General features: G+C 54.3%; 3 protein-coding genes across 4 annotated transcripts in view; 2 read left to right on the top strand and 1 right to left on the bottom strand.

The window, feature by feature from the left end:
- The window catches only part of ADAMTS13 (ADAM metallopeptidase with thrombospondin type 1 motif 13), a 31,785-nt gene extending 23,325 nt beyond the window's left edge, over nucleotides 1-8,460 (top strand). The window contains exons 22-30 of the mRNA XM_084797501.1: nucleotides 593-722; nucleotides 805-984; nucleotides 1,833-2,015; nucleotides 3,083-3,287; nucleotides 3,515-3,827; nucleotides 5,001-5,147; nucleotides 5,470-5,646; nucleotides 7,228-7,412; nucleotides 7,963-8,460. Of these exons, the coding sequence (XP_084653627.1) occupies nucleotides 593-722; nucleotides 805-984; nucleotides 1,833-2,015; nucleotides 3,083-3,287; nucleotides 3,515-3,827; nucleotides 5,001-5,147; nucleotides 5,470-5,646; nucleotides 7,228-7,412; nucleotides 7,963-8,154 (1,712 nt within the window). The 3' untranslated portion in view covers nucleotides 8,155-8,460. The remainder of the gene's footprint in view (nucleotides 1-592; nucleotides 723-804; nucleotides 985-1,832; nucleotides 2,016-3,082; nucleotides 3,288-3,514; nucleotides 3,828-5,000; nucleotides 5,148-5,469; nucleotides 5,647-7,227; nucleotides 7,413-7,962) is intronic.
- A 210-nt stretch (nucleotides 8,461-8,670) lies between these two features.
- On the top strand, nucleotides 8,671-17,907 carry CACFD1 (calcium channel flower domain containing 1). Of its 2 annotated transcripts, none has more exons than XM_084797503.1 (5): nucleotides 8,671-8,845; nucleotides 11,422-11,494; nucleotides 12,777-12,902; nucleotides 15,674-15,781; nucleotides 16,166-17,907. In XM_084797503.1, exons 1-5 carry the CDS (start codon nucleotides 8,728-8,730, stop codon nucleotides 16,254-16,256), a joined length of 516 nt encoding a protein of 171 aa, XP_084653629.1. In that variant the 5' UTR covers nucleotides 8,671-8,727; the 3' UTR covers nucleotides 16,257-17,907. The 2 variants fall into 2 exon arrangements, with proteins under 2 accessions (XP_084653629.1, XP_084653630.1); XM_084797504.1 differs by lacking the exon at nucleotides 8,671-8,845 and adding an exon at nucleotides 10,760-10,886.
- A 144-nt stretch (nucleotides 17,908-18,051) lies between these two features.
- On the bottom strand, nucleotides 18,052-24,526 carry SLC2A6 (solute carrier family 2 member 6). The gene is made up of 10 exons (XM_084797502.1): nucleotides 24,347-24,526; nucleotides 23,644-23,806; nucleotides 22,658-22,864; nucleotides 21,996-22,095; nucleotides 21,302-21,510; nucleotides 20,913-21,065; nucleotides 20,293-20,401; nucleotides 19,830-20,015; nucleotides 19,516-19,661; nucleotides 18,052-18,812 (listed from the first exon to the last, which is right to left on the bottom strand). The coding sequence occupies exons 1-10, from the start codon at nucleotides 24,433-24,435 to the stop codon at nucleotides 18,657-18,659; spliced, it is 1,518 nt and encodes a 505-aa protein (XP_084653628.1). The 5' UTR covers nucleotides 24,436-24,526; the 3' UTR covers nucleotides 18,052-18,656.
- Between the last annotated feature and the right edge of the window lie 1,442 nt (nucleotides 24,527-25,968).

Here is a 25,968-nt window from a genome sequence, read left to right as displayed (position 1 = left end):
TTCTGAGTTCAATTCCCAGCAACCACATGGTGGCTCACAACCATCTATAATGAGATCTGGTGCCCTCTTCTGGTGTGCAGGCACACATGCAGAACACTGTATAAATAATAAATCTTAAAAAAAAAAAAAAAAGATTTAAGAGACACAGTATCAAAAAAAAAAAAAAAAAAGATTTAAGAGACACAGTATCTTCTGTCTTCCCTATCATGAAACACACACATATCTCTTAGCCATTTAAAATATTTCTTTTATTTGTGTGTATGTGCCTATATGTATATCTGTGCATCATGTGTGTGCAGCCTTGGTCAAAGCTGCCATGTGGGTACCAGGAACTGAACCCAGGTCCTCTGCAAGAGCAGTAAGAGCTCTTAACCACTGAGCCATCTCACCAGCCCCCAACTCTTAAACATTTTTAACGTTTCACTCGGTGGCATTAATCCTAACCACCTTGTTGTGCAGCCATCAGATTCTGCCCTTCCAAACTAGCCCGTCTTCATTAAATGCCAGCATTCTTCACTTCCAGACCCTGGCCCCCTACATGTTAATTTCTTCTATGGATTTGACTCTCGTACCCCCTGCTTCTTCCTGGCAGGTCTGAGGGAACTGCACTTCCTGTGCATGGATTCTGTCCTCAAGATGCCTGTCCAGGAAGAGCTATGTGACTTGGCCAGCAAGCCCCCGAGCCGCCGGGAGGTCTGCAGGCCTGGCCCATGTCCTGCTCAGTGAGTTGGGTAGGGTGAGTGCAGGGGAAGGAATCTGAGCCCAGGCCTGGTGTCCTGTGAAGCTTTGGCCTTCTTCCTTCAGGTGGGAGACTCAAGTCTTGGCACCATGCCCAGTGACCTGTGGTGGGGGACGAGTGCCACTGGCTGTCCGTTGTATGCAGCTGGACCATGGCCGCCCTGTGTCTCTACCTCACTCCAAGTGCTGGCCAGTGCCAAGGCCAGCCCCCTTCAAGGACTGCAGCCTCGAGCCCTGTCCTGCTAGGTGAGCACCTTGCCTGGGAGATAGGCGGCCCTGCATCTGCCTCTGGCTGCCATCATCTGCAGATGACGTAAAGTATACTTGTGCGGTCTGGCATGGTGATAATGCAGGCACATTACTTTAGAAAATCTATTATTTAATGTTTATGAGACAAGGCCTCACTCTGTAGCCCTCGCTGGCCTAGCCTAGAACTCACAGAGATCCACTTACCCTGCCTCAAAGGTGTGTGTCACACTCCTGGCCACTTTTTTTTTTTTTCAATCCTGGGGCTTTGAGCATGCTAGACAATCTCTCTAGCACAGAGCTATATTCCCAGGCCCCCTTTTACCTTTTACGTCAAGACAGGGTCTCATTAAGATGCTCACTAACTTCACTCTGTGGCCCAGGTAGGCCTTTCACTTATGACTCTTGTCTTGAGTCACCCGGCCCAGTCAGGTACACATGTTGATAGGACATTCATTCACTGTTTGTTCTAATTTTTTGAACACTGCTATGCCCAGGTGCTGTCTCCAGCCAGAGGACACAGTAATGACAAATAAAAAGATGTCCTAGCTCTCCTCGAACTGGCATCGTTAGGGGTTACCGACAATGAACGAGACAGCATGCTGAGTAGTGTCTGGGGCAAACAGAACTAAGCCCCATGGGTAGGAAAGTTGGTAGGGCTAGTGGCAGGTTCCAGAGCGAGGCCAGTTCTAGGGTTCCCAATACAGACGGACACCTTCGCAGGTTCCTTATGGTACCCCCTCTGGCCTTTTGGAATCAACCTCTGTTTAGCACCCTCAGTTTCCCCTTCTGTGAAATGAGAGGGAGGTCTGTTGTCCCACGGATCACGCCGACTTCCGTTTTTTCAGGTGGCATCATAAGCTGGCAGCCTGTAGTGTGACCTGTGGGGGAGGGCTCGCGCGGAGAATCCTATACTGTGCCCAGACTCACGGAGAGGATAATGATGAAGAGATCCTGCCTGACACCCAGTGCCAAGGGTTACCTCGCCCTGAACCCCATGAGGCCTGCAGCCCAGAACCCTGTCCTCCCAGGTGAGGGGCATGCCCAGTGCACAGACTCCAGGCAGGAGCCCTGGAGATTGCAAGGCCGTGTGATAGCCCAGAGGCACTGTCGAAGGCAGGGCTGCTTGGCAGGGCATGTTGGATGAGGAAGATGAGCTTCAGGAGGATAGTTGGTTCTACAGGCACGGCTGTGTATGAAACGGTGGGGCTGCCATTCTCAGCAGAACAGAAGAGCCACTACCACAACCTGCCAGGCTTTTATCAAGTTGCTTGACTTCCCTTCTATATAATGTAGCTTAGAATCTACTTGAGACGCATAGCGCATGTGTCTTGCTTTTTTTGCTTTTTGCTGAAGTTCCCTGTCTGTGTGCCTGTTTATTTCTGCACGTCATATTTATGAACAATCTAGGTTTTTTGTTTTTTTTTTTAATTTTTTTTAGAGACAGCATCTTTTGTAGCCCAGGCTAGCCTCAAACTCTCTATGTAGCTGAAGATAGCCTTGAATTCTTGGCCTTCACCTCCCAAGTGTGGGATTGTAGGCATGTGCCACCATACACAGCAAAATCTGTTTTTTAAAAGGGAACAGTATGCACTCATGAATTCTGTTTGCCACTGGTACACTGTATGGCCACTGTGTAACGAGCACTAATCTGTTTATAGTCTCTTTTCTTTCTAAGGCACTAGTTTCCCAGCCAGGAATAATTCTGTCTCAAAGGGCACATAGGCAACTTCAGCTTAGTGGTCACAATTAAGGATATTTGCTATTGGCTCCTAGTGGGCAGAAGCTGGTCATGCAGTGCATAAGACAGCCCACCTCCATGCCCAGGACAAAGAACAGGGTCAGAGTCCAGTGATGGCAAGGTGCAGGTCATGTCATACCATTGCGCTGGGTCTCAAGGGTCCCAGAGCGTCACTGGGCCAAGCGATGACATGGGAGTGAAGGGCAACACTGCAGCCCAACGAGGTCAGTGGAGACTGTGGCCAGGAAATGTGTCCAGACTATTTTTTAAGAAGCTGAGGGTCCTTTAAGCGTCCCCTCACAAGGGACCTGGCCTTCACAGATGCCCAGCTATCATTGGGATCATCTCTTCCTGCAGGTGGAAAGTCCTGTCCCTTGGCCCATGCTCAGCCAGCTGTGGCCTTGGTACTGCCACACGAACGGTGGCCTGCATGCGGCTTGACCGAGGCCATGACAGCGAGGTGGATGAAACTTTCTGTAAGGCTCTGGTGCAGCCCCAGGCCAGTGTCCCCTGCCTCGTTGCTGACTGTGCCTACCGGTGGCATATCAGCACCTGGACAGAGGTAAGGGTGGTCCTGGGAGGCTGAGACAGTGATGGCTGGACACTGAGACTAGAATCCCAGTTAGATACACGTGAGCCCTCACAAAGGCTGCTCTTTAGCTCCAGACTCCGCACCTGTGTAGCAGAGACACCTGCTGCCCTTCAGGGTGTGAAGCAATGACATCTCATCACATTGTCCGGTGGCCACTCTGTCTTGCTCACCATGATCTTCCACTTCTCTCCCGACAGTGCTCCGTCTCCTGTGGGGATGGTATCCAGCGCCGCCATGATACCTGCCTTGGACCCCAGGCCCAAGTGCCTGTGCCGGCCAACTTCTGCCAGCACCTGCCCAAGCCAGTGACAGTGAGGGGCTGCTGGGCTGGGCCCTGTGAAGGACAGGAGATCCTCAGCTCACTGTCTCACAAGGAAGCTACTCTTCCCAGCCAGACCCAGGCTGCTGTTACTGTTGCTTCTGTGCAGTGGTCCCAGCCCCAAGCCCGGGCCCACACTCTCTTCCCAGCTTCCCAGTCCCTGGGGCTCCAGGAAAACCTGGAAGAGCTTGGTTAGGTTCCTTCCTGCTTCCTGTTGGGGAGGTTGGCATCTCCTAGGACAAGTACTCAGGCACTAGGCCACACAGTAGGCCTCAGGGCCTCCTTCCCATATGGCAAAGGGAAGCTACGCTTTTCACGTTTGTATGTGCATGATCGTGTTCCTGTGTATAAATGCAGAGGTGGTGTGTGTGTGTGTGTGTGTGTGTGTGTGTGTGTGTGTGTGTTTGTGTGTGTGCATGCACACGCGTGGGCGCCAGAGGACAACCTTATGTGTCATTCCTCAGAAACTGTCTGTCTTATTTTAGAAAGGATCTTTCATTGGCTTGGAGCTTGCTAATATAGGTTAGGCTGGCTAGCTAAGCCCAGGGACCTACCTGCCTCTACCTCCCCATGGCTGGCACTATAAGTGTGCACCTCCATACCGACCCTTTAAAAATGTAGGTTCTGAGTCAGGCGGTGGTGGCACATGCCTTTAATCCCAGCACTCAGGAGGCAGAGGCAGGCGGATCGCTGTGAGTTCGAAGCCGGCCTGGTCCACAAAGTTAGTCCAGGACAGCCAAGGCTACACAGAGAAACCCTGACTCGAAAAACCAAAATGGACAGGACATTCTCCACAGTTGTGTGGAGAGTGGGTACTGACTCTGACATGAACTCTGGTGTCCCATATTTGACCACTTCCCCTTGGTAGGGAGGCCTGGTGGCACTTAGAGAAAGGATACACAGGCTACCAAGATGAGACTTGATAGGCTGTGACCACATAGTGTGTGTGTGGGGGGGAGGCCCCTCTCGGTCACAGACATAGGGGAGGGGAATAGGGTGAAAGTGGGAGGGAGGGAGGAACAGGAGGATACAAGGGATGGGATAACAGTTGAGATGTAATCTGAATAAATAAATTTTAAAAAAGTAAAACAAACAAACAAACAAACAAACCACCACCACCACCACCAACAACAACAAAAAACCCCAAAAATGTAGGTTCTGGGAATTGAACTCAGTTCCCCATGCTTGCAAAAAAAGCACTTTATGGACCGAACACTGCTCCCCTTTCCCTGGGGCACATAGAAGTGGCCTAGAGCCTTGGATAGTGACTGTCACTCTGATGTATGGCCCTTTCAGACCCTGCCACGCCCAGTTTCCAGCTTTGCTCTGTTCTGGTCGCCTCACTCCCCTTTCATTCTCTGAAGGGGTCTGTGGAAGGCAGTATCTGGAGCCCACGGGAACCATTGACATGCGAGGTCAAGGGCAGGCAGACTGTGTAGTGGCCATTGGGCGGCCTCTAGGTGAAATCGTGACCCTGCAAATCCTCGAGAGCTCACTCAAGTGTAGTGCAGGTACATCCAGAGGTGTGTGGGCAACTGTTGGGCTTGGGGGCTGGCAGCTCACTCCAGAGTATCCCATTTCTGACAGGATGCCCAGGCTGTGTTCCTACCTTTGATTTTTAAGGCTGACTCATGACTGGAATGGGGGGGGGTTCTCCATTCCTAAGATAGAAAATTGCGGGGGGTGGGGAGCGGGAATGAGAGCTCTGGTGACATGCCCCCTACTTAGTCACATTAGCCAGTAAGAGGCAGTGTGGTGATTTGAACACATCCCCGAGCCACTGCTGCCGACTTGGAGTGGGGTGCTTGTTCCTCACTGCCCCACCCTTTCTAGGGGAGCTGTTGCTGCTTTGGGGAAGGTTCACGTGGAGGAAGATATGCTGGAAGATGTCTGGCGTGACTTTCAGCACCAAAACCAACACATTGGTGGTGAGGCAACATCGTGTGCTGCCAGGACGTGGAGTGCTGCTACAGTACCATAGTCAACCTGCTCCAGGGACCTTCTACAGAGGTACGGCCAGGCTCCTGGGCCTCCCCACCGTCTCCCTGGGTGACTATGCCTGGGTGGCTGTGGGCAGCACAGGAGATAGCTGGCCACAATGGAACCTGGGAGCAGGCAGTCGCTTCCATGTGGTCAGGATAAAGTTCGTCTGTGGCCACAAATGGGGTCCTTGCCCCATTCCTCAGGCCACCACCTCACTCCTTTGACCCTGGTCCTCAGTTCTGTCAGGGTCCTCTCAGGTCTATGAGCCACTTTTCCTCAGCCTGCTTCCTGGGATGCGTATATGTATGCTAGCGCCCATAGGTAAGATGCCTACACTGTATGGCAGGGCAGGGCAGCTCAGGAGCAGGGCAGCTCATGGATTCCTGCTTGATCACCTCAGGGGTTTGATGTAGAAGGGCAAGGTGACTGAAGATGTCTTACCTTGCTGATTCCAGACATTTCTGCATGGCCTCATGTGAAAGTGGTGCAACAGGCACATTGTCTCTGCAAAGGTTTAGCGTCATCACCCTTTTCCCACAGTCACCAGCAGCCATGAGCTGTGCAGGTGGCTGAGGGCACAGGTGTGACAAGGCCTTGCTGGGGAGCCCACGGCTTCATTTTCATGGCTTCTCACTTCTCACAAGCAGGCAATCTGTCTTGAGGGAGGCTTAGGTGCAGGGGAGTGGTGTTCCCACGGACTCCTGATGATAGCAGTGGACAGCATGATTGAAACTCAACTTTTCTGCCAGTTTCATACTTTAAGTACTTCATAGCCGAAGTTTATTGAATCCTCTTTTTAAATCCCCTGCCCAAAGCACTCTACTGTTCCCTTCTCACAGTGGAGGGAACCAAGGCTTGGAGCCTTTCCGTTCCTTTAAAAATTATTTCACTTACTATGATGTATGTGTGTGGGTGTGTGCACGGCATGCTGTGGGTGTGGAAGACAGAGAGCAACTCCACGGGAGTCAATTTTCTCCTTTCATCATTTTTTGTTTTTGTTTTTTGAGATAAGGGTTTCTCTGTGTAGCCCTGGCTGTCCTGGAACTCACTCTGTAGACCAGGCTGGCCTCAGACTCACAGAGATCCCCTGCCTCTGCCTCCATGAGTGCTGGAATTAAAGTCATGCACCACCACCACACAGCTCTCCTTTTTCCTTACATGGGTTCCTGGGATTGAACTCAGGTTGCAAGAACCAAGAGTTTTTACTCACTGAGCCATTTCATCAGCCATCCTTTTCCTTTAAAAAAAAAATGTTAGTGCATGTGTGCGTGCCTGCGTGCGTGCGTGCGTGCGCGCATGCGTGCATGTGTGTTTGGGGGAGGGTGTCAGAGGTCCTTTCCCACTTTGTTCTAGGAATCAGATGGAAGTTGTCAGGCTTACACAAAACACCTTACCTGCTGAGCCTTCCCCACTTGCCCTCTTCGGATCACTACCTCAAACCAGTCTTTCAGAAGCCATCAGAGTGAAGCCTCAGCAGCAGGGAGGGAGGGGGGAGGGAGGGAGGGAGGGAGGGAGGGAGGGGAGAGTCTGCAGCCAGGGACCACCCTGGTGTCAGTAGTCTCCCTGAGGTGGCCCACACCTAGTCCAGCCCCTTGTTTTTGCATGCAGATTGTGACAGGCAGCTCTTTGGACCTCGGGGTGAGATTGTGAGTCCCCCACGGAGCCCAGACAGGAAGAATGCAAGGAGCTGCCGCGTCTTCATCAGTGTGGCCCCGCAGCACCGCATTGCCATCCGTGCCCTGGCCGGGGACATGGGCACTGCCTCTGAGGGGACCAACGCCAACTATGTCTCGGTGAGGCCACCAGGATGGGATGGGAATGGGGTTACCTTCTGATATGATCATAATAGCTGTCTCCGGGAGGGAGGATGGAGTTACTGGGTTCGGGGACCCTCTCAGTTTATTTCTCATCCAAAACTTCAAAACTATTTGAAAGAACGGGAGGGAGGCTCCCTCCACTCACTCACCAGCACATGCTTGTTGCTTTCTCTGCCTGCAAGAAGGCAGACCTTTCCTGGAGGCAGACCGTCTGTTGATTCACAGGGTAGAAGCATCATTTTCATGCCTGGAAAACAATTTTTTTTTCTCCAGAAGAGAACAGGTAGGGTTGAAGTTTTATGTGCGCTGCAGGGCACCAGATCACCCAGAATTAGTCCTGAGCAGGAGCCCAGCTCTGTCACCTGGCTGTGTGTCCTGGGAAAGGGGACCAACGTTCTGTGGGGTAGGACACAGTGTTTCTTACGTGGGCTCCTGGAAAAATCAAAATGATTCTGAGTAGCCAGGAGTCTATAGGTTATAAATAATGAACACTCATGGTCTGTCCTGATTACCTGCTTCTCCTCAGATCAGGGATTTCCACAGTCTGAGGACCACAACATTTTGGGGACAGCAGGCGCTCTACTGGGAGTCTGAAGGCAGTGAGGCTGAACTGGAGTTTAGCCCTGGGTTCCTGGAGGCACGTGCCAGCCTCCATGCCCAGTACTGGACCATCCCACCGAGGACACCGAAACAGGACAACAGCCTGGCTCTGTCTTAGATTTCTCTCCAACCACCGGAAAGAGAGACAACTCTACACCTAAGTGACTGTGCCTGGAGTGTGCAACTCTAGCCTCTTGAGAGGCTGTAACGCCTGCCAGTCTTAGAGAATCTCTTTTAGTGACTTTTCCCAGGTGCAGAAGGGCTGGGTGTGGGAGGTGGGGATCAGAAAAGCAGTCCTAGGCCTCCCCCATTGCTAATAAAGGATACAGGAAACCTGCTCACTGGCGTTTTTCTCCCATAACCTGACCTAGCCTGTTTTGAAAACTATAGCAAGGCGGGGGTTCCTGGCCGTTTGAGCAGGGCCTTCATCACTTCTACACTACGTCTTCCAATCTTGGAAAAGAGAAAAGGCCAGCGTGGATACGGCTCACTTGCCGCTGGCTGGCACCGGGCGCCTAATAAATCGTAAACACGCCCCTTATGCTAATTTTCGCCAGTCCCCAGCCCGCCCTCCCGCTCCCCGCTGTGGCCTGCGGGTCCGCCCCTATGCTAATCGCCGCTTCTCCCACAAGGCTGCGCGCGGGTGGCCACGTCCCTTTGTGCGCGCCCGGGGCTGCGCGCAGAGTCCAGCATGAGCGGCTTGGGCGCCGCGGGAGCGCCCGCCGGCCCAGCCCCGCCGGCGCAGGAGGAGGGCATGACATGGTGGTACCGCTGGCTGTGCCGCCTGGCGGGCGTGCTGGGGGCCGTGTGTGAGTACCGCGTCCGAGGGGCGGGCGTCCCCGGGGTTGCCATGGCTCCGGGCCTCAGGCCTGCGTTCCGCCTCCCCGAGCTCGGGTCGCCGCAGCCGCCAAGCTGTCCCGGCCTTGTCCTGAGGAGTCGAGACTCACCCCGGAACCTCCCCGGCCTGGTGATGCTCACCTAGGCTGGGGTGGGACTGCCACATCCCCAGCCTTTAGACAAAGCTTGTTTATAAGTGGGGGCGGGGCCAGGTCTCCACCGGCTGGAAAGTTTGTTTGAGAGTCAGATGGTGCCAGCGGGTAGATAGCCCCTCAGGGTGGCTGGGCAGTGGGTGGTGAGGCATCTTCTTCTCGAGTTCTTACTTTCTATTTAGACTTAGGTTCTTTTGGTGTCCATACTCTCCTAATTTTTCTTGCGGGCTTCAAAAGGATGGAGAGGAAGGCAGGTCCGCCTCTTCAGGGCAGCTTTGCTGTTGGCGTTCCAGACAAGACCTCTGAACCGAATGTGTTTGCTAAATCCTGTCCGCCCCTTTTCATTGTGAATTCCTCGAAGCCCAGGGGAGTGCTGGTCTCAGGAAAGGAAGGTCTGAGGATCCCATTGCCTACCTGGGGCAGGAGCGGGAACTGTGGGGGTAGGACCGAGAACTGTGGGGGTAGGGCCGACCGCCCTGCTCTGCTGCCTGGAGGAGTTACCTCGGAGCCCCATCTGTCCAGATGATCCAGCCGGAAGTTCAGATGGGTGGGGTTAGGTATGTGCTGCCCTGGTGATGCAGCTCCGGAGGAGGCAGTCTCCTGAGGATGAGTTCAAATCCAACCCAGTGCAGTTAACTGCGTCAAGGTGCTATTAAGGGGTGCAGGAGCAAGGACAGAAGACCTCCCCAACCTTCCTGCTGGGTTTGAGCCATAGGTGAAACCTGTGGCTCTAACTTGAATTGCTCCCTGAGCCTTCAGGTTTGAGGGACCATCACGGATTTGAATACTGGCATACCAGAACCAGGCAGGAAAAGATGTGTTTGCTTTCCAAACTCAATAGGGTTTTTGACAGGAGTTGTGGCTAAGTGGGTTACTTTGGCACAGGGTTGGTCTCTCCTGGAGTCAGGGACCTTGGAGGGGTTGATTCTGGTCCCAAAGGCATCTGTAGACAATAGCTATGAAGAAGAAAGGATTGTACAGTGACACTTCCCTTATCTGCAGGGCATGAGCATTAGCACTCCAGGTGGACGGATGTATTTGAGTCTCTGGTTGTCAGAGGACTCCTGTGCTTGTCTGGGTTGTGACATGGTCCTCCCAAAGCTGGCTGTTTAGGACAGTGTGGGTGGAGCAGAGCCGTAGATGGACTGCTGGTGGCACCGGGTCTCAGCCCCTCTCTTCTGTGGACCTGGAAGTTTTGCTGCCAGAGCCACATCTGGATGAGTGCTGCTTTGAGCTCTTTGTTAGCGAAGGAGACCGTGACGTAACACTGTGCCGCTCAGAGTTGGTCATCTGGTCCGTTCTCCCGCATCAGCGTGTGTAACACAGGGAAGTGGAAAATGGTGGAATTCCAGGCCCAGTGGAGGGATCAGGTGCCACAGGCCTGCTGCAAGTTTAATGAGTTGGTGCTAATTGCAGCCTCAGAGGGCCAACACTCTGCCCCTCCCTGGCGACAACCGGGCTTATGTCCTGCCAGGCTGGGCAGCTCCCAAGAATATCCTCAGAGGCCCCCCACAGTTCCTGGTGAAGCCAGCTGTCAGCTGTGCGTGGGCGGGGCAGACTGCATCCCTGAGGTGCGGTCAGAGGGGAGGAGCCTCAGGCTTTCCGATGGATGGAGTGCAGTCTGGGGAAGAAGAGCACATACTGTCCCCTCATGGAGCCTTGCTGTCCATGTGTAGGAGAGAAAATGAGCTTAGAAACTGAAATGCCCAGGGTCACGTGGCTGGTGTTTTAGATATGGGATTGTCATTTGGATCTTACCTGGTGCCCATCAGTGTATCCTGAGAGCCATCCCTGTCCTGACCCAAATCCAAGCTGTAGCCATAGTGATACATGCCTGTAATCCCAGCTCCCAGGAGGCAAGGTAGTGTTTGAGGTCAGCTTCAGCTATAGAGCAGGACTCTGCCTCAAAGGAAAAAAAAAAAAATCAAAAACCCTCGCCAAGCAAGCATAAACACCAACAAACAATACATAAACATAAAACAATACATCTGAGCTGAGGGCGTTTTGAGTAGGCCACCGTGTGGTGATGAGAATCAGCCCTTGCTAAGATTCTCACTGAAGGCAGAACAGGCCTAACCTCTTGAGGGGACGTGTGTGGGGGTAGGGGTGTGGGGAGGGGGCGTGTTGGTAATATCTGGGAACCAAGCCTGGCCTATCAGAGCCATAGGTGTGAGAGAGGTGTTGCTTTAACAGTCAGTCCCCCAAGTGTGAGGCTCAGAAGTAGCCTCACTGCTCCTTACTCTCAACTGTCTCAGGAGACGGTAGGTTGCTGAGGCTTGAAGCCCTCACGCAGAGCATCTACAAGGAGACCCATGGTCTCACTGTCTGCCCAGACAGCCTTCTGCGAGTTCTGCCTCATACTCCGCTAACCCCTGCCCGTGTCTTTTGTTTTGAAGCCTGTGCCATCTCTGGCCTCTTCAACTGCGTAACGATCCACCCTATGAACATCGCAGCTGGCGTGTGGATGATGTGAGTAGCTGTGAAGGTACCGCCCCGGTGGGTCCAAGGTCTGTGATGCCGGGCTCTTCCCCTTTCCTGCTGCCACCACATTTAAGTTTCCTGACAGCTGCCTAACCTTTCTTGGGTGCAAGGTCACAGTTATAGTCACTAAGCATCTTTGCAGCCAGACACTGTAGGCTCCTTGTCTACCACAATGGGCCCTTCCCTCTGGAAGCTTCAGGGCCATGGTGTGTAAGGTCAGAGTTGAGGATCTAAGAGGAAGAGAGGAGGGTGGTCAGCTGTGAGGCAGTTAGCAGGGCTAGAGTTAGTGGGGGCAGATCCAGGTGGAACTGGGGGCTATAACATCCACAGATGAGCCCCTGATCACTCTCTTCCAGAGCAGCTGGATCCCAGGGCTGCTCAGGGACCACGGGAAACACTGTACATTAACATGTTAGTGGCCACAGGGGGGCTACACAGTCATCTGGGGGCAATGTATAGGTCCTGCCTTGAGCCTCAGGCTAGGATGATTTGGGTCTTGTGGTGATGCATACAAAGGCCTGTGCTGGCCCAGGGTAGCAAGAATGGGGACTGTAGAGGCTGTGTACAGATTGGGGGAACAGTGAGCTGGTATCTGGAAGACCGGTGGTGAGTGATGGTCCAGAGGAGGACAGTGGCCAAGAGTTACAAGAGCTGTGTCAGGCTGTCAGTGGCATTTTCCTCTTAGATAGATACGGGGCCTGGCAGAGGCCCAGTTGTCTGGTCATGACCGTTACACACCTGTGGGAGCCAAGGCCTTCAGCACCAGCAGCTGTGCTGCTCCCAGCAGCTGGCCAAGGACCAAAGGTTACTGAGTGAAAACTCCCAGTGTGAGCTGCTCGCTGCCCTGCAACTAGCCGCCTGACCCACATGCTCCCAGGCCTCAGTGACCGTGTGGTCCAGCCAGCTCTTCTACTTCTGCTCGGGGCAGCCTGCCCTCAATGGCACTGTTAGCGACTATGGTGACAGTACTAGCAACTGATGATGGTGGCTAGGTTTTGTAGATGAGCATGCCGGCTCAAGATAACATCCACTTCACAGTAGGATGGATAAAGACATCAGACACCAGGCTCTTCCTCTAGGATGCTTGGGCAGTTAGGGGTGGTGGGGTAGGGTAGGGTGCTTGGCAGAAACTGGTACCCTGTAGTATCCAGGTGTTTACAGAAGCAGAGGGCCTGTGAGCAGGTAGCGTTCCTGGAGCCACTGGAACGAGGAGGGCTGCCGCCGCCCAAATGGTCAACTGTCACTGTCCTTCCTGCCTTTGCCTCTGCAGCATGAACGCCTTCATCCTGTTGCTGTGCGAGGCACCCTTCTGCTGCCAGTTTGTGGAGTTCGCAAACACAGTAGCTGAGAAGGTGGACCGGCTGCGCTCCTGGCAGAAGGCTGTCTTCTACTGCGGGTGAGGGGCTGCTAGGCGGGGCCTGTGGCATGGTTCCTCAAAATCGTGCTGATTAAAACATGTGTTGGTGAGGTGGGTGGGGCAGGACAGAAGCTTTTATTTGATGGCTGTGGACACACCCACTGGCCTGTCCAAGAACAACTGCTAAAGAATGGGACCCAGTATCTGCCTCCTGGAGTTCAGACGGCAGCTATGGCCACACAAGTGTTCTGAGATCTCTCTAGTGCTTGCCCCAGTACATACATGGAGGGTCAGGGAGGCAGCTGGGTTTTGCTCTTTCACTTGGGAGTTTCCACACAGCTCTCAGTGGATCTGTGTGGGCATTGTGTGTGCAGCCTGGAGAAGGAGAGGTCCCGACATGTGATTGCAGAGCAGAAAACACCATTTTCCTCTAAGTACACATTTTCTCCTTCTGGTTCTGACAAGTGCAGTGTGTCAGAGACTGCACCACTTCTGAGATAAATTTAATACACGAAGCCTCTAAAGAAGGGCTTTTGCATGACAGCCCGGCCAGGCAGTGGTGCTTATGACAATTATCAGTATTAGCTTTAAGATCAGGTTAGACCCACAGTTGATGGAGGCTCCGTGGCTTCTGAGAATACACAGTGAGTGCGTGCTTGCGGGCAGTTTTCTGACATGTCTAGGCATCTCAAGGCATCATAGATTGCAAAGTTCTAATCAGTGTAGCATTGTGTGGGTGTGCACACATCACGTGTGCATGCATACATACGTACATAAATACATGTGGGTACATATGCGAGTGGAAAATACTAGAGGTGGATATCAGGTATTTTCCTCAGTCACTTCCCACTTGTTTTTCAAGACAGATTCTCTCCCTGAACCTGGAGCTCATAAACTTGGCTAGGCTGCCTGGCTGGTGAGCTCTGGGAACCCACTTGTTCCTGCCTCAGCAGCCCTGAAGTACTTGGATTTGTTTGTGGATCCAAACGGGACCTCGTGTGTGCGTGTGCAGCAGGCATTTACCAACTATGCCATCTCCTCACCCCTCCCCTCTTTTCTTTTCCCTTTGTATTTGAGATGGTCTCATTGTGTAGACCAGGCTGGCCTTGAACTCACAGAGATTCTTCTGTCTCTGCCTCCTGAGTGCTGGGGTTAAGGGCATGAACCACCACTGTACCTGGTTTTCTATGGGTTTTTAAGATATGTTGTCAACCTCACTACCTGGTCAGTTATTGGCATATGTCCCTCCTGAACCCAGACACTTTGGAAGCTCATCTTTGACATGATTATAATGGTTACATGTAAGTTTATATTTGCTCTTTTGACTTGTTGTGGTATCAAGATTTTCATATTATCACAAAAAACTGAGACGCCTTTTAATGTTAAGCACACTTATTCTGCTGGACATACTGCCTTTGTCTTGATTTGTTAGCTGATGTCAATCAAGTCTGGTGAACATCTGTCTGCCAAAACTACCATGATGACATCTGTAGGCGATGTTTCCAGGTGTGGAATTACCAGACCAAAGGTTACGATCATTCAAAAGGTCTTAACATCCATGACTCAGTTGCTTTCCCAAGATGCCATCTGGGTGCCCCGCCCCTCCCCTCCCCATCCATGCCCAGTGCTACTTTCATGTTTATATTGATTGTCTAAGAAGTAAAATACTCTCCTGTGTATTCACATTCATTTTCTTTTTTAAGAGGCTTCTGGTTTCTGGTCCACGCTTTTGAGAGCTTTAATGTTCGACTCTGCAGGCTGTTTGTTTTCAGTATTAAAGACCAGATTCCTGTTACATTTCCTATTCCGATTTTTCTCCCAGCCTGTCATTTACCTTTAATGTTAATTTTTTTTCTTCTGCGGTCTTTTCTCTTGTGATTTCTATTATGTTATCATAGAAGATCCTTGACTTACGACAGGTTTCCATTTTGACAAAACAAATACTCTGTTGAAAACCTGGTAGCACACCTCACCTACCAAATACAGCTGTTGCCAACCCTCACCATGCTTAAAGCCCTGATACTGGGTGTTGTGATTGGGTGCTGCATCATGTAAGATGGCCATAAAGCTGGGACTCAGAACTCCACTCAGTGTCTGCTGAGTACCGAAAGCCCAACCGTCTAAGTTAAGGACCCCCGAATCTGCCTCAGTGACATCTACACGGGAAATCCAAAGAGTACAGTTGGTTCTGAGTGTCATCCGCCTGCCCTGTGAGACGCCTTTCCAGAAGTGACTGGACTGAGGGCTGGGCTGCAGGCTCCAGTATCTTCCTGGATCAGCATTTCAGGGATTCACCTCAAGTTGGAAAATCCCAACCCTCCTGATTGAGCTGAAGAGGTTCTGAAGGGACTCACCACCAGGTGGCGCCAGGCTCTACTGAAGCCCCATACCTGCACTGGGTCCAATGTTCTCCAGGGTGTGAGCTAGTTGAAACACAGCTGGCCCAAGGTTGCTGTATTCACGAGAGTGTTCATTCAGTGCTGGGATGTGGGTGAGGGATAAGTGGCCAGCAGCCCTTACCTTGATGTCAGGGTCTCAGGTTTGACCCCATTATACAGCCTAGTGGAGCCTCTCTTGGTCACAGGGCTATACAGATGGACTATACCCCAGACCCCCTGGGTCCAGCCTCTCTGTTTGAATGAATAGTGGGGTCATTTACCCAGATCTTTGCTGTGTTAACTCTGTGGGTCACAGATCTTGTATGGCTTTGGACTCTGTCCCCAGAAAAGATGGGATTTTTAGGGATGTTTGAAGACAACATGTGGGCAACATGGGGTGGGATTGTACCCTTGACCTCTGTTTTCTCCTAGGATGGCCATCGTCCCCATCGTCATGAGCCTGACCCTGACCACACTGCTGGGCAATGCCATCGCCTTTGCCACCGGGGTGCTGTACGGATTGTCTGCCCTGGGCAAAAAGTGCGTCTGCTGTCTAGTCCCAGGGTGGGGCCTCCGCTGCTGCCCCTGATGTCCCATCTCAAAGGGGGGAGGGGAAGGTCTAAGTGGGACCCTTTGTCTAGTTGTTTTGTAGTGTCCACAAGTGACTTGTCTGTACTCTCAGGAAGAGACAAGCAATGAGGGGCAGGTTAGGTGGCCTCTCTTGCTGGCTGCCACCTCTTCCCTAGCTCAGTCAGTACCAGGCAATACATGCCCCTCTCAGAGTAATAAGACTTCTGCCCCTTTGACAGTGGTCTCTGGGGAGCAGTCCTGAGGGACTCTGCCTGTAGGGCACACCTGGGTTGCAGCCTGGGAGTTGGTGGTGGGAAGGCTGTGCCTATGAAACACCTACTTTTCTCTCTCCAGGGGTGATGCCATTTCTTATGCTCGGATCCAGCAGCAGAGGCAGCAGGCAGATGAGGAGAAGCTGGCTGAGACTCTGGAGGGAGAGCTGTGAAGTGAGGCAGGGCAGCCTTTCCTCACTGCAAACAGCCATTGGATTCTGTGTGAATTCTGGAGAAGGCTGACTATCAACTCTGTTAAATGGCCCAGGAGAGGAGTCCCTGCAAGTTTCCATGCCTCAAGTCTTCCTGTGCCTACCCTGTTCACTGGACCTACTGAGCTTGGGGCTCCTGCCCCACCAGTCCCAAAAGCCTGAGCCATAGGCTATGGGTGGGATGAACGCACTCCTGTCAGCCTGTGGTGCAGTCTGTGCTGGTGACCTTCCCAGACCTCAGAGCAGCCTCCTCTGAAGACAGTGGTCCTCGCTTGGTTAAGAGGCTGATCCCCCAGGCTCCTGCCGCTGCAGGGTTCATCCTGTCTAGGTCCAAGTTTGCTGGCCGTCAGGGCTTTAGTTATGCTCCATGCACCTGTCCTCAGAGCAGAGGACAAGCGCAACAGTGTCCGGAGGGCAGCTACTGCCACCAGGAAAAGGAGAGATGGTTGGTCCTTTGAGAATCTGTAGCACTCCCAGGATGCAGCTTCCTGGCCAGAAGAGCAGCCTTGGTAGTGGCCAGAGCACTGCTGTTCAGTGCTAGGAAGTTGTGTGTGTGTGTAGGGGTGTGGGGGGGGGGTTGTGTCAGGGTGTGTATTCCTGCCAGCCTGCATGGAGAATCTCGTCAGGGACGGCAGGTCCCCTGTTTGTAGGGACTGACCTCAGGTATTTCTCCCACCCTGCCCCTGGCAGCCTGCAACCTCTGGAGAGCTGGGCAGAGACTAGAGCCGCCTCTTACACAGAGCTGGCCCCTGCTCAGGTACTAGACCATGGAGGACAAGGCTGCGTGGCGAAGGCATGGGGAGCTGCTACGCTGGACCGTGGCCTGGCTGCCCCTCTCCTTCCTGTGCACTGCTGACTTTTCTTACTGTCCTGTGACACTGGCACCAGTGGCTGATTAGATGGCTGATAGACACACGGTTGGTGGCCTGGCTGAGGATGGTGTGGGGAATACTGGGCCCCGCCTCCCTCCTGCGCTACACTTCAGCTGGGCCTGCTCCAGGGAACCCAGCCCTGAGTTGTCAGGCTTCTAGGGGGTCTCCAGCTCCTCAGTGTTTGGAGCCAGGAGGGGTTGGGTATTGTACTTGGGAGAGAGGCTTTGAGGATAGCAGCAGTTCTCCAGAGAGCCTGGCCATGCTGAACCGGGGTGGCACAAACGTCAGAATAGCTGGCTTGGTAGGACATGTGCCTTCACAGTCCATCACAGGGCATTTCTCTCAAGCCAGGGATGGGCTTCAAGGGCTGTGCATGAGTGTGTGTGTGTGTGAGTGTGCATGCCTGTGTTCACAGTAAGACCTGTCTACCTCCCAGAAGGAGCAAACCCCCACCTGCTCTTCTGGTTACCTGTATAAGCATGACTTTGGTCACTTCTGCCCCTGGCAATGGAACTCAACAGCTACATGTATAGTGAGATTATACCGCACTAGGGAAATCCATCTTGTGATAGATAGGCAGGCTTGGGTCAAGGTAGAGGCCCTCAGCCGTAGACAGGTGGTCACTTAGGCCCTCAGGCTCTTGGCAGGCCTGGGTGTCTTCTGTGGCTCCCTTGGCTACCCACCGTTGGCTTGTTTGTTGGTTGGGCTACACTTGGAGTAAAGCAAGGTTGTGGTTGGTATGCACAGTCTGCCTGTCTTCAGTGCCCGTAACTGCAAGGAGACACTAGGCCTGGCATCTGTAGAGGGCGAGCTGGCACTCGGCTCCACAGTAGCTGTTGCTTTCTCTGCGCTGGCAGTCTTGGCTGCGCTTGGGGTGGCCTGGGTGCTGGGGTAGGGAGCTTCTCCCTGGAACGGATCCCACTCCCTTTTCCTCCCTGAGGCCACAGGCCCAACTCCTTTATTTTGAACAATGGTAAACAGTTTGCAGACTAGAGGTATCCAAGGTTAGACTGGGCTCTACGCGCTGGCCTTTGCAAGTCCAGTGTTCCCAAGGCACCCAGACCCTTGTGGGTGCAGGGCCCTGTCCTCTCTATGGCCAACTGATCAGAATAGAGTGATGTGACAATGTCTCTGTACCGAGCCACTTTGCCACCTCCATTCCTGTTTTCCGTCCGCAGCATGGCCCTCCATGGGAAGTGTTCCTTGCAGGAGTGAGGAACTAGGCCCAGGGTCCCAATAGCCTTGTTCTAGGGCACAGCCTTTGCTCAGTCTGCAGTTGGGCTGCCTGCTCCCACTGCAGGCCTCAGCTGACTTCAGCAGGCGCCTGCTGGGGCCTACTGGTGGGCCCACAACTGGTGGACCGCCTGTCCTGAGACAGAAGTGTGCTCTGGCTGGTGGCAGGGCTGCTGCTGCTCCAGTGGCAGGTTGAATCTGTAGCCAGCGCACAAGCAGCCTGGGTGGTTTGGCCCCCGTGCAGGCAAGCCCCTGCCTAGGGCCTGAAGGACGTCCTGCGGCTGTTAAAGAAAGCCTCAATCTGCTCCAGCGAGCGGCCCTTGGTCTCGGGTACACAGCAGCCTGTGAAGAGCAGGCTGAGCAGGCAGACAGCCGAGAAGAAGAAGAAAGGCACCTGGAGGCCGAAGGCATTCTGCGGGAGGGAGTCAGGGGAGGAGTCATTGCGCAGACAGCTCTCAGTCATAATGCCATGGGCTCAGCTCGTGTTGAAGCCTGTGGGGCCTTAGTCTGGCCATTGCTGTTCTCTGAGGCCTCCCAGCACCCCCCTCCCCCCCCCCCCCCCCCCGACAACTATCCCAAGCTGCCCTTAGCCAGCCTGTCTGGAGACTCTATACCCCTCCACACCTAAGCTCAGGCTGCCACCGGGCCTGGAGGGCAGCAGGTTGTGTCAGCCCTCCTCTCAACCCCCACAACTGAATGGCAGGGCAGGTTCTGCCTTGCGCTGACCCAGCTGGATTTCCCTGGTAGAGTCTGGAGCTGGCCAGCTTTCAGGTGTTTTCAGGGCCTGCAGAGTTGGGGTAGGTGTGTTTAGGAAGGACCTCACACCATGCAATCTCATCAGGTAGCAGGGTTACACTAGAGAGGCCTAGCATCCAGTAGGTCGGGAGACAATGCAGCTGGACAGGGCACCAAGGGCAGAGGTTTGGGATAGGAGGTAATCTGACCCCTCCAAACACGCCCTGTCCCCCAGGTGGTCCTGTTTCTTGTGGTGGCCCTGGCTGTGTTATCACGTGGCCATTCCTAGCCTATAAGAGGCCTGTGCTCCTCTCCACGGCTTGCTGAAGGGAGACTTAATGGAGAAACCTAACTTGGGAGTCCAGGGGCCAAACACTCACCACTGCCAGCAGGAAGTACTTAGTGAGGACGAAGGCTGTAAGCCAGCTGACAAGCACACAAAGCCCTGAGGCCACACCACGGGCACGCAGGGGCAAAACCTCAGACATGAGGAGCCAGGTGATGGGCCCCCAGCCCATGGCATAGCCTGCCCGGAAGAGGGGAATAGTTGGGCTTAGGCTGTATTGCCTGTTGCAAGAAGGCTCTATTCTCCAGCTCCCCAACTCCCCAGGCAAACCTTGTGCCCCGCCCCCTCTGCCTCCACCACCACAACCAGCCTACCCCTGCAGTGTCCCCACTGCCAGGGTGCTCTTACCCATAATGAAGAGCATGGTGGCCAGCAGGGGTATCAGGGTGAGATAATTGAAGGAAGTGGCTGGGGGCTGCTCTGTGCCCCCCAGGGTCACGCTTTCCAGGCTCACAGTGCTGTTGGGGGTCAGAGGCCTCGGGCCAAACTGGACATACAGCCCTATCGTCAGGTTGGCAGCAAACATGATGGATGCTGTGGACACATGGGGACCTCAGGACCAGGATCCTGCAAGCTCCACAGCACCTTTCTGGGTGGCAAGGCTGGCTTGTGAAAGGGACAACCCTCCCCCTGCCTCCAACACAGAACGGCAAACTCAGGGTCTCCTGCCACACACACCCCTGAGCTGGCTGGGTGGGCCCTTTTGTTGTTGGAGCTCTAGCAGACCTGTCTGTGGCAGCTACCATCCTAGGTCCTGGACCATGTGCTAGGGAGACTTGGGTACGGCACACCTCAGAGTGGGAACACTCACCTGACACATAGAGCAGGACTTTACGGCCGGCCAGGTCCATGGTGACAGCAGCAATCAGCACAGACAGGAGTCTCACAGCACCAACAATGGCCGCATCCTGCTGGGAGGGCTGTGGAGCCAGGCATTGGGCTGAGAGACCTGGCCCCAGCACTCCGTGTCCTACCATGAGCCAGCGTAGGTACTGAACCATAGTTACTTTCTCTGTGCCCCGCCCTTTTCTGTGGGGTTTCCCAGCAGGGGCATTATCTACTATGCCTACCTCTGGTCCTAGGTGGCATAGACTCTGGGTAGACAGTAATGGTAGACCTGAGTTATTCTCATTGCTAAACCTCGTGGCAGGAAGACCCTGGATGGAACTGGGCTCCTAGGGACCTCATAGGTTCCACCTGGGATCTGAGCCTGGGGCCATGGTCCCAAGGGTTACATATTCTATTAAATTGTGTTCCTTTGTTCCGTGTATTGTAAAATACTTAAGCTTCACTTGAGAAAAAATGTACTAGAGACAGGGTGTGAATCTGCACTGTCCAGGTCTCAGCCATCTAACCCCTTTGGCTGCCCTGCCTGTATTCTCCTCAGGAGTCCTCAGGCCTCTGGGCAGTGCTGGCCGAGTGGGTCCTCACCAGCACCACGGCTGTGCTGTCGAAGATGGTCTGTAGGTACACGAGGATGGGCGTGATGCCAGTCAGCTGCTGCAGAAAGCGCATCAGTACTGCGATGAGGATAGGCCGGTACACTCGGGGATCCCGGGCCTCCGCCCACGACACGCGACTGCTCTGGAACACAAAGCCGATGCTGAGGGGCTAGGCCAGTCTCTCCAGCCCTGGCCACCCTGCCTCGCACCTGTGGGTCTAAGGGAGCCCTCCCCTCTTCCAACAGAGGCCAAGCCAGCGGAGAATGCATGGGTTCTGTAAAGTGGCAAGAGCCACTCTTGCTTAAGTAAAGTCAACCAAGGGGCCACACAGAGCCTTGTGTGTTGAGGCCTCGTCAGCCAGTCCCTCCCATGCTGCACCTGTCTCCGCACGTTATCCTGGATCTGCTCAAACTCCCAATGGACCTCAGAGTCCGCTCGCAGCCAGGTCAACGCCTGCAGCGCTTCCTCATCCCGGCCCTTCGAGAGCAGGAAGCGAGGCGAGTTGGGCATGAAGCTAAGCAACAGGATCATGACGAGCACAGGCCCCTCCCCGGCCACAGCCAGCCATCGCCACGGCAGCAGAAGACCTGGGGGTGAGAAGCTTCAGTGAGGGGCTGGGGCCCCTGCGGAACCTCGCTGCTCGCCCAGCCTGGTTTCCCCTGATTGCCCACGTCTCTGTAATGGAGGCGATGGAGGCTGCAGGGATTGCCTGGACCCTGGTGCTACAGTGAGATGCTTACATGGTCTCAGTGCACTGGGGAGTGTTGGGAAGGCTGGGCCTGGGGCTCTCTACCCGCCCCCCACCCCCGCCCGCCCGCCCGCCCCCATCACCCAGGCAGGCAAACTCCCGTATGGACTTCCCTCCTGAACTGACAGGCTACTAGTCACCCCCATGCTGTGGAAGGGTGGTCTGAGGCCACGGCAGCAGGACAAAGCCTCACTGCTCAGAGAGGTGGTACCTATGGGGTCTAGGAAGCCAGATGTCCTGCCAGTCAGTGCTGGCCTCCTTCAGGGAGAGCTCCATTACCCCCATTTCCAGACCCCGAATGCCGGAGTGCAGGATGGTACTTGCCGAGGGCATAGAGAGACAGGGATCCGAACACGGCCATGAGCTGCGGTGTGGCTCCCAGGGCCCCACGAACACCAGGGGGTGCAATCTCAGACACGTATACCTACAAGGCACATGCCCCAACTTGGGACTTCAGTGGGAATGCACGTTCCTGGGCACGCTGGGGTGAGAGAGGGACCTGGGAGCTTGGAGAGGCTGGCAGGGGTCTTGTTCTGACCTTCTCTTCCCTAGCCGAGAAGTGTGCAGAAGCACTCAGCTCTGATGGGTAAGGATGGGGGGCACCCAAGCAAGCCCAGGGTCTTCAGACTTGGGGTTGATCAGGCGCCTGTATTTCTCCTAGTGACTCCTTTTCCCTTTGGGCTTGGCCAGAGAATAGGTGTGTGATGGAGTACTGAGTGAGGTAAGCAGTGGGGGGGGGGGCAGGGGCAGGAACTTCCCTTCCCACCCCTTGCTTAATACAAATTTTCTTCAGTTGAGCAATGCATTGAACTGAGGTCAAAACACAGAGTAGGAAGTTTTGGGTAACGACCATGTCAGCTGCTTTGGTGGAGGGAGCCGAGATTCCCTGCCCAATGTAAGGAACCCCACACACTTCCACTGAGCAAAGGCTCAGAAGCAGGGGTAGCCCAGAACAGCCCTGAGGCAGTGGAGACATCTGGCCTTACCGGGATGCAGGCAGCAGTGAGTCCCCCGGCAAAGCCTGTCAGCATCCTTCCCAACAGGAGCATCCAGAGGCCATGGGCACCTGCCATGAGTGCATAGCCAATGGCCGAGGGGACAGCCGAAAACATGATGCTGAGCTTCCGGCCCAGGAGGTCATTGAGTAACATGGCACTGAGGCCCCCAGCTGCGGCACCCAAGGTGAACACGGACTGCAGGGGTGCAAGGAGATACAGTGGCGTTAAGCGTTCTCACCACCACCCCCAGAGCCTAGTTCGTACCCCCCAGAGCTGCCCCAGAAGCCAGGCATTCATTGGTAGGGAGCCCCTGGCGGTAGAGGTGCATAGCAGCCTGTGGACAAGTATATGTAAGGGTGCCATGGCTACCATTCTGCTCTGGGGTGTAGTGGGGCCACCTGTCCACAGTAGCTCTGTCCAGGAGTGTCTTTTTTTTTTTTTTTAAGAAACTATGTTTCTTAGCTGTGTTATGGGGAGAACACGGTTGATTCCCCCCCCCAGGAAGTATCTGGCATGTGCTCAGCATAGCCTGTGTGAAATGCTCAGAAAACCGGCATCTCTCCAGCTCGGTTGTTAATGCAGGTCTAATGCAGGGTCTATTGACGTTCTAATGCTATGCAGTCTTGGGCTCCTGGGCTCTGGCCTTCTCCATATGGCCCTCCTCATGCCTCTGGCACCTGGTATGCCTGCCTGAAGGCACCCAGAGGATGGCAGGTCTGCTGTGTGACATGGCTTTGGGTATGAGGTTGGGAAATATTCCCATCAGCCCCTCCCCACATCTCTGCAGGGTGTCACTTCCTCATGGGGCTTGCCATCACCACTAGCAGACAGGAGTGTGTGAGGGAGGGGTCCCAGGGCTCTGGGAGGGAGGGGGTTCCAAGGCTAGGTGATTTGAGTTCCCCATGGTAAAGGCTGAGTGGGTCAATGCCCCCCCTTCCCCCACTACCCCATCTGACTTAGAGAACAGGCCTCACCCCAAACCAGGATGCCTGGATTTTGTTCAGGTGTAGTGCTGGGTCAGGAGAGAGCCTCAGTGCAGGGATAACTGGGGACGTGTAGACCAGGGCATACCCAAAGCTGAAATTGCCCAGCACAGCAGCAAAGGTGGCCAGGAACACTCTTCTGTTCTGCAAAGCCCTGGTAGGGTATGGGGTGGAACCAAAGGATCAGGGTCAAGTCCTCTAAAATGTACCCTGGGTTCCCAGACTGCTGCTGTCCCTGAGCCCTGTGGCCATCCAGCTCAGCAGACAGCAGCCTGCTGAGTCCCGATGAAGCCTAGGTCTGGGACCGGTCAAGTCGGTACCTCCTTGAGGCCTGAGGAGCAGCTCTGGGAAATCCCCAAGTGTCAGCTGGGGGTGGGGCCCCTTTTTCTCCAGAAAAAGAATTGTGGGTTCTGCCTCCTGCTGTGATGGGCAACGCTTGCTCTGTGATCTCAGGCGGCAAGACCCGCATCCTCTCCAGGTGGTCCTCTCCCTGTCTGCGGTAGCTGGGGACCCCACCCAGTATTCCTTTGGAGGCTGTCATCTCTGTGGCTCGTGGGCATGCGGGGAGAGCGAGCCATATGACTTTTGGTGGCCACTCACCAGAGGTCAGTGGTGGCCCAAGGTGTGTGCTGCTGCCAGCCTGCCGGAGATAAGACCATCGCAACCTCCCACCCCCACGCCCTGCGACTCTCACCCGGCTGGCGCCCTCTCTCCCGGCGACGCGGGCGCCTCGGGGAAGGTGTCATAGTCCAGACTCTGGGTTCCTAGCAGGGGTTCCTGCATGGCCAGAGCGGACGCACGGGTACAGCCCGGACTCCACCGCAGCGCAGAAGCATACGCCCGAGCCCCTAAGTCAGCGGCAGGCAAAGCTCCGCCCTACGACCGCGATTGGCTGTAGGGAGGCCCTGCAGGGCCGAGCTGCCCAATGGGACGGCCGCTGCCTCGGATGCAGGATGCGGTCGGGCTCCGGGGCGCGTCCACCCGCGTGCGCCTTAAGGCCCCGGATTCTGCCGGGGAAACCCGCTCCAAGGGCAGGGCTTACGGCGGCGGGTGGGTCCGAGAGGACACTTGTGCTAGTGGCCTGAGACCCGCCGCTGAGCCCCATTTCTCCAGGCTGTCCCCGGACTGCTCTGTGACTGGGTCCGGCTTTACGGAGGAGAAGTCCACAGAGTCGAAGCTCGGCAAGGTCAAAAGGCGGATTTTACCCCCTCGCTTGGTTTTATTGTGCCCTCTCCTGTTACATAGACGCCACTTCTACACCTGCCACTTTACTTCTTGCCTCTTGACACTAGTTGAACTTGGACAGCAGTAGAGGGAGGAGGCCTGAGCAGAGAAAATTAGGGGCAACTCCATCAGATGCCCTGGGGTGTCTCACTCCATAGCTGGGGACAGAACCCAGGGCCTCTCCTTGCTTAGGCAAACAATCTTATCTCTCAGATACATTTCTGACCTCTGGGATTTCCTGGATGTCGAAATAGCATGGGCCTATTAAAAACCATTCCAGTAATGGTATAAAAATGACAATGAAAAATCGAAACAGAAACTTCTCTGGAATCCCATTCTAGGGGTGGAAAAAAAAAAACCAAAACCACAGGCAAGATGCCCATTTCTGTCTTTGGACTTTTTCAGGCATAGGAGTGGTCTCACTTCCTGTTCTCATTTATTAAGCTGACCCGTTGTGACCAGACTATTAAAGCAGTAAAAGGGCGTTGTAGACGTCTTGGTTCCCCTTCACTACAATAGGAACACTATTACAGAGAAGGGCTGGCCCAGAAAACCACCCATCTCCAGCAAGGTGAATTTTCAGTGGCATTGCACTTCCCATGCAAAGCTCAAGAACACACGCGTGCACACACCCACACCCCCCCCCACACGTGCGCACGCGTTCTTATTTTCTTAAATTTCATCTCGGCGGCTGGAGAAATGATGGTTCCGCGGCGGCGGCGGTTGCGAGCACTGGCGGCTCTTGCAGAGGGCCCACATGATGATGCACAGACAGCCCTCCCGCTGTGCCTCCACTCCCAGGCCACTGATGCCCTCTTCTGGCTTTAGCTCTTTTATGGTGCAGCCGTACACGCAGACAAAACACTCATACACATACAAACTTAAGTTATGTAAATGTTTATTTTATGTTTCTTTGGAGCCTGTGTTCCTGAGGCTGGACTCAGGGAGCTGGAGGAACAGGCAGGCCCCCTAACGGTGGTGGGAACCAAGCTTGGCTCCTACCTTCCGAAGAGCAACTTGTCCTTGTAACCACTGAACCATCTTCTCAGAACCCCCTTCCCCGTTTGTCTTTTGAAACAGGGTTTTATGTAT

This window comes from Acomys minous (assembly GCF_964271855.1).
Source record: "Acomys minous genome assembly, chromosome: 10".
NCBI lineage: Eukaryota > Metazoa > Chordata > Mammalia > Rodentia > Muridae > Acomys > Acomys minous.
The sequence above is the reverse complement of the archived record's forward strand: the minus strand, read 5'-3'. Positions and strand labels throughout refer to the sequence as shown.

What these genes read in the sequence shown, in the direction of transcription:
- CACFD1 (XM_084797503.1), top strand. Translation starts at nt 8,728, where the DNA reads ATGAGCGGCTTGGGCGCCGCGGGAGCGCCCGCCGGCCCAGCCCCGCCG. An exon ending in GCAGCTGGCGTGTGGATGAT is followed by an intron (nt 11,495 to 12,776) that starts GTGAGTAGCTGT and finishes TTGCCTCTGCAG; the next exon opens with CATGAACGCCTTCATCCTGT. An exon ending in TTGTCTGCCCTGGGCAAAAA is followed by an intron (nt 15,782 to 16,165) that starts GTGCGTCTGCTG and finishes TTCTCTCTCCAG; the next exon opens with GGGTGATGCCATTTCTTATG.
- SLC2A6 (XM_084797502.1), bottom strand. Translation starts at nt 24,435, where the DNA reads ATGCAGGAACCCCTGCTAGGAACCCAGAGTCTGGACTATGACACCTTC. An exon ending in TCACTGCTGCCTGCATCCCG is followed by an intron (nt 22,096 to 22,657) that starts GTAAGGCCAGAT and finishes TGTGCCTTGTAG; the next exon opens with GTATACGTGTCTGAGATTGC. An exon ending in CACCATGCTCTTCATTATGG is followed by an intron (nt 19,662 to 19,829) that starts GTAAGAGCACCC and finishes TCTTCCGGGCAG; the next exon opens with GCTATGCCATGGGCTGGGGG.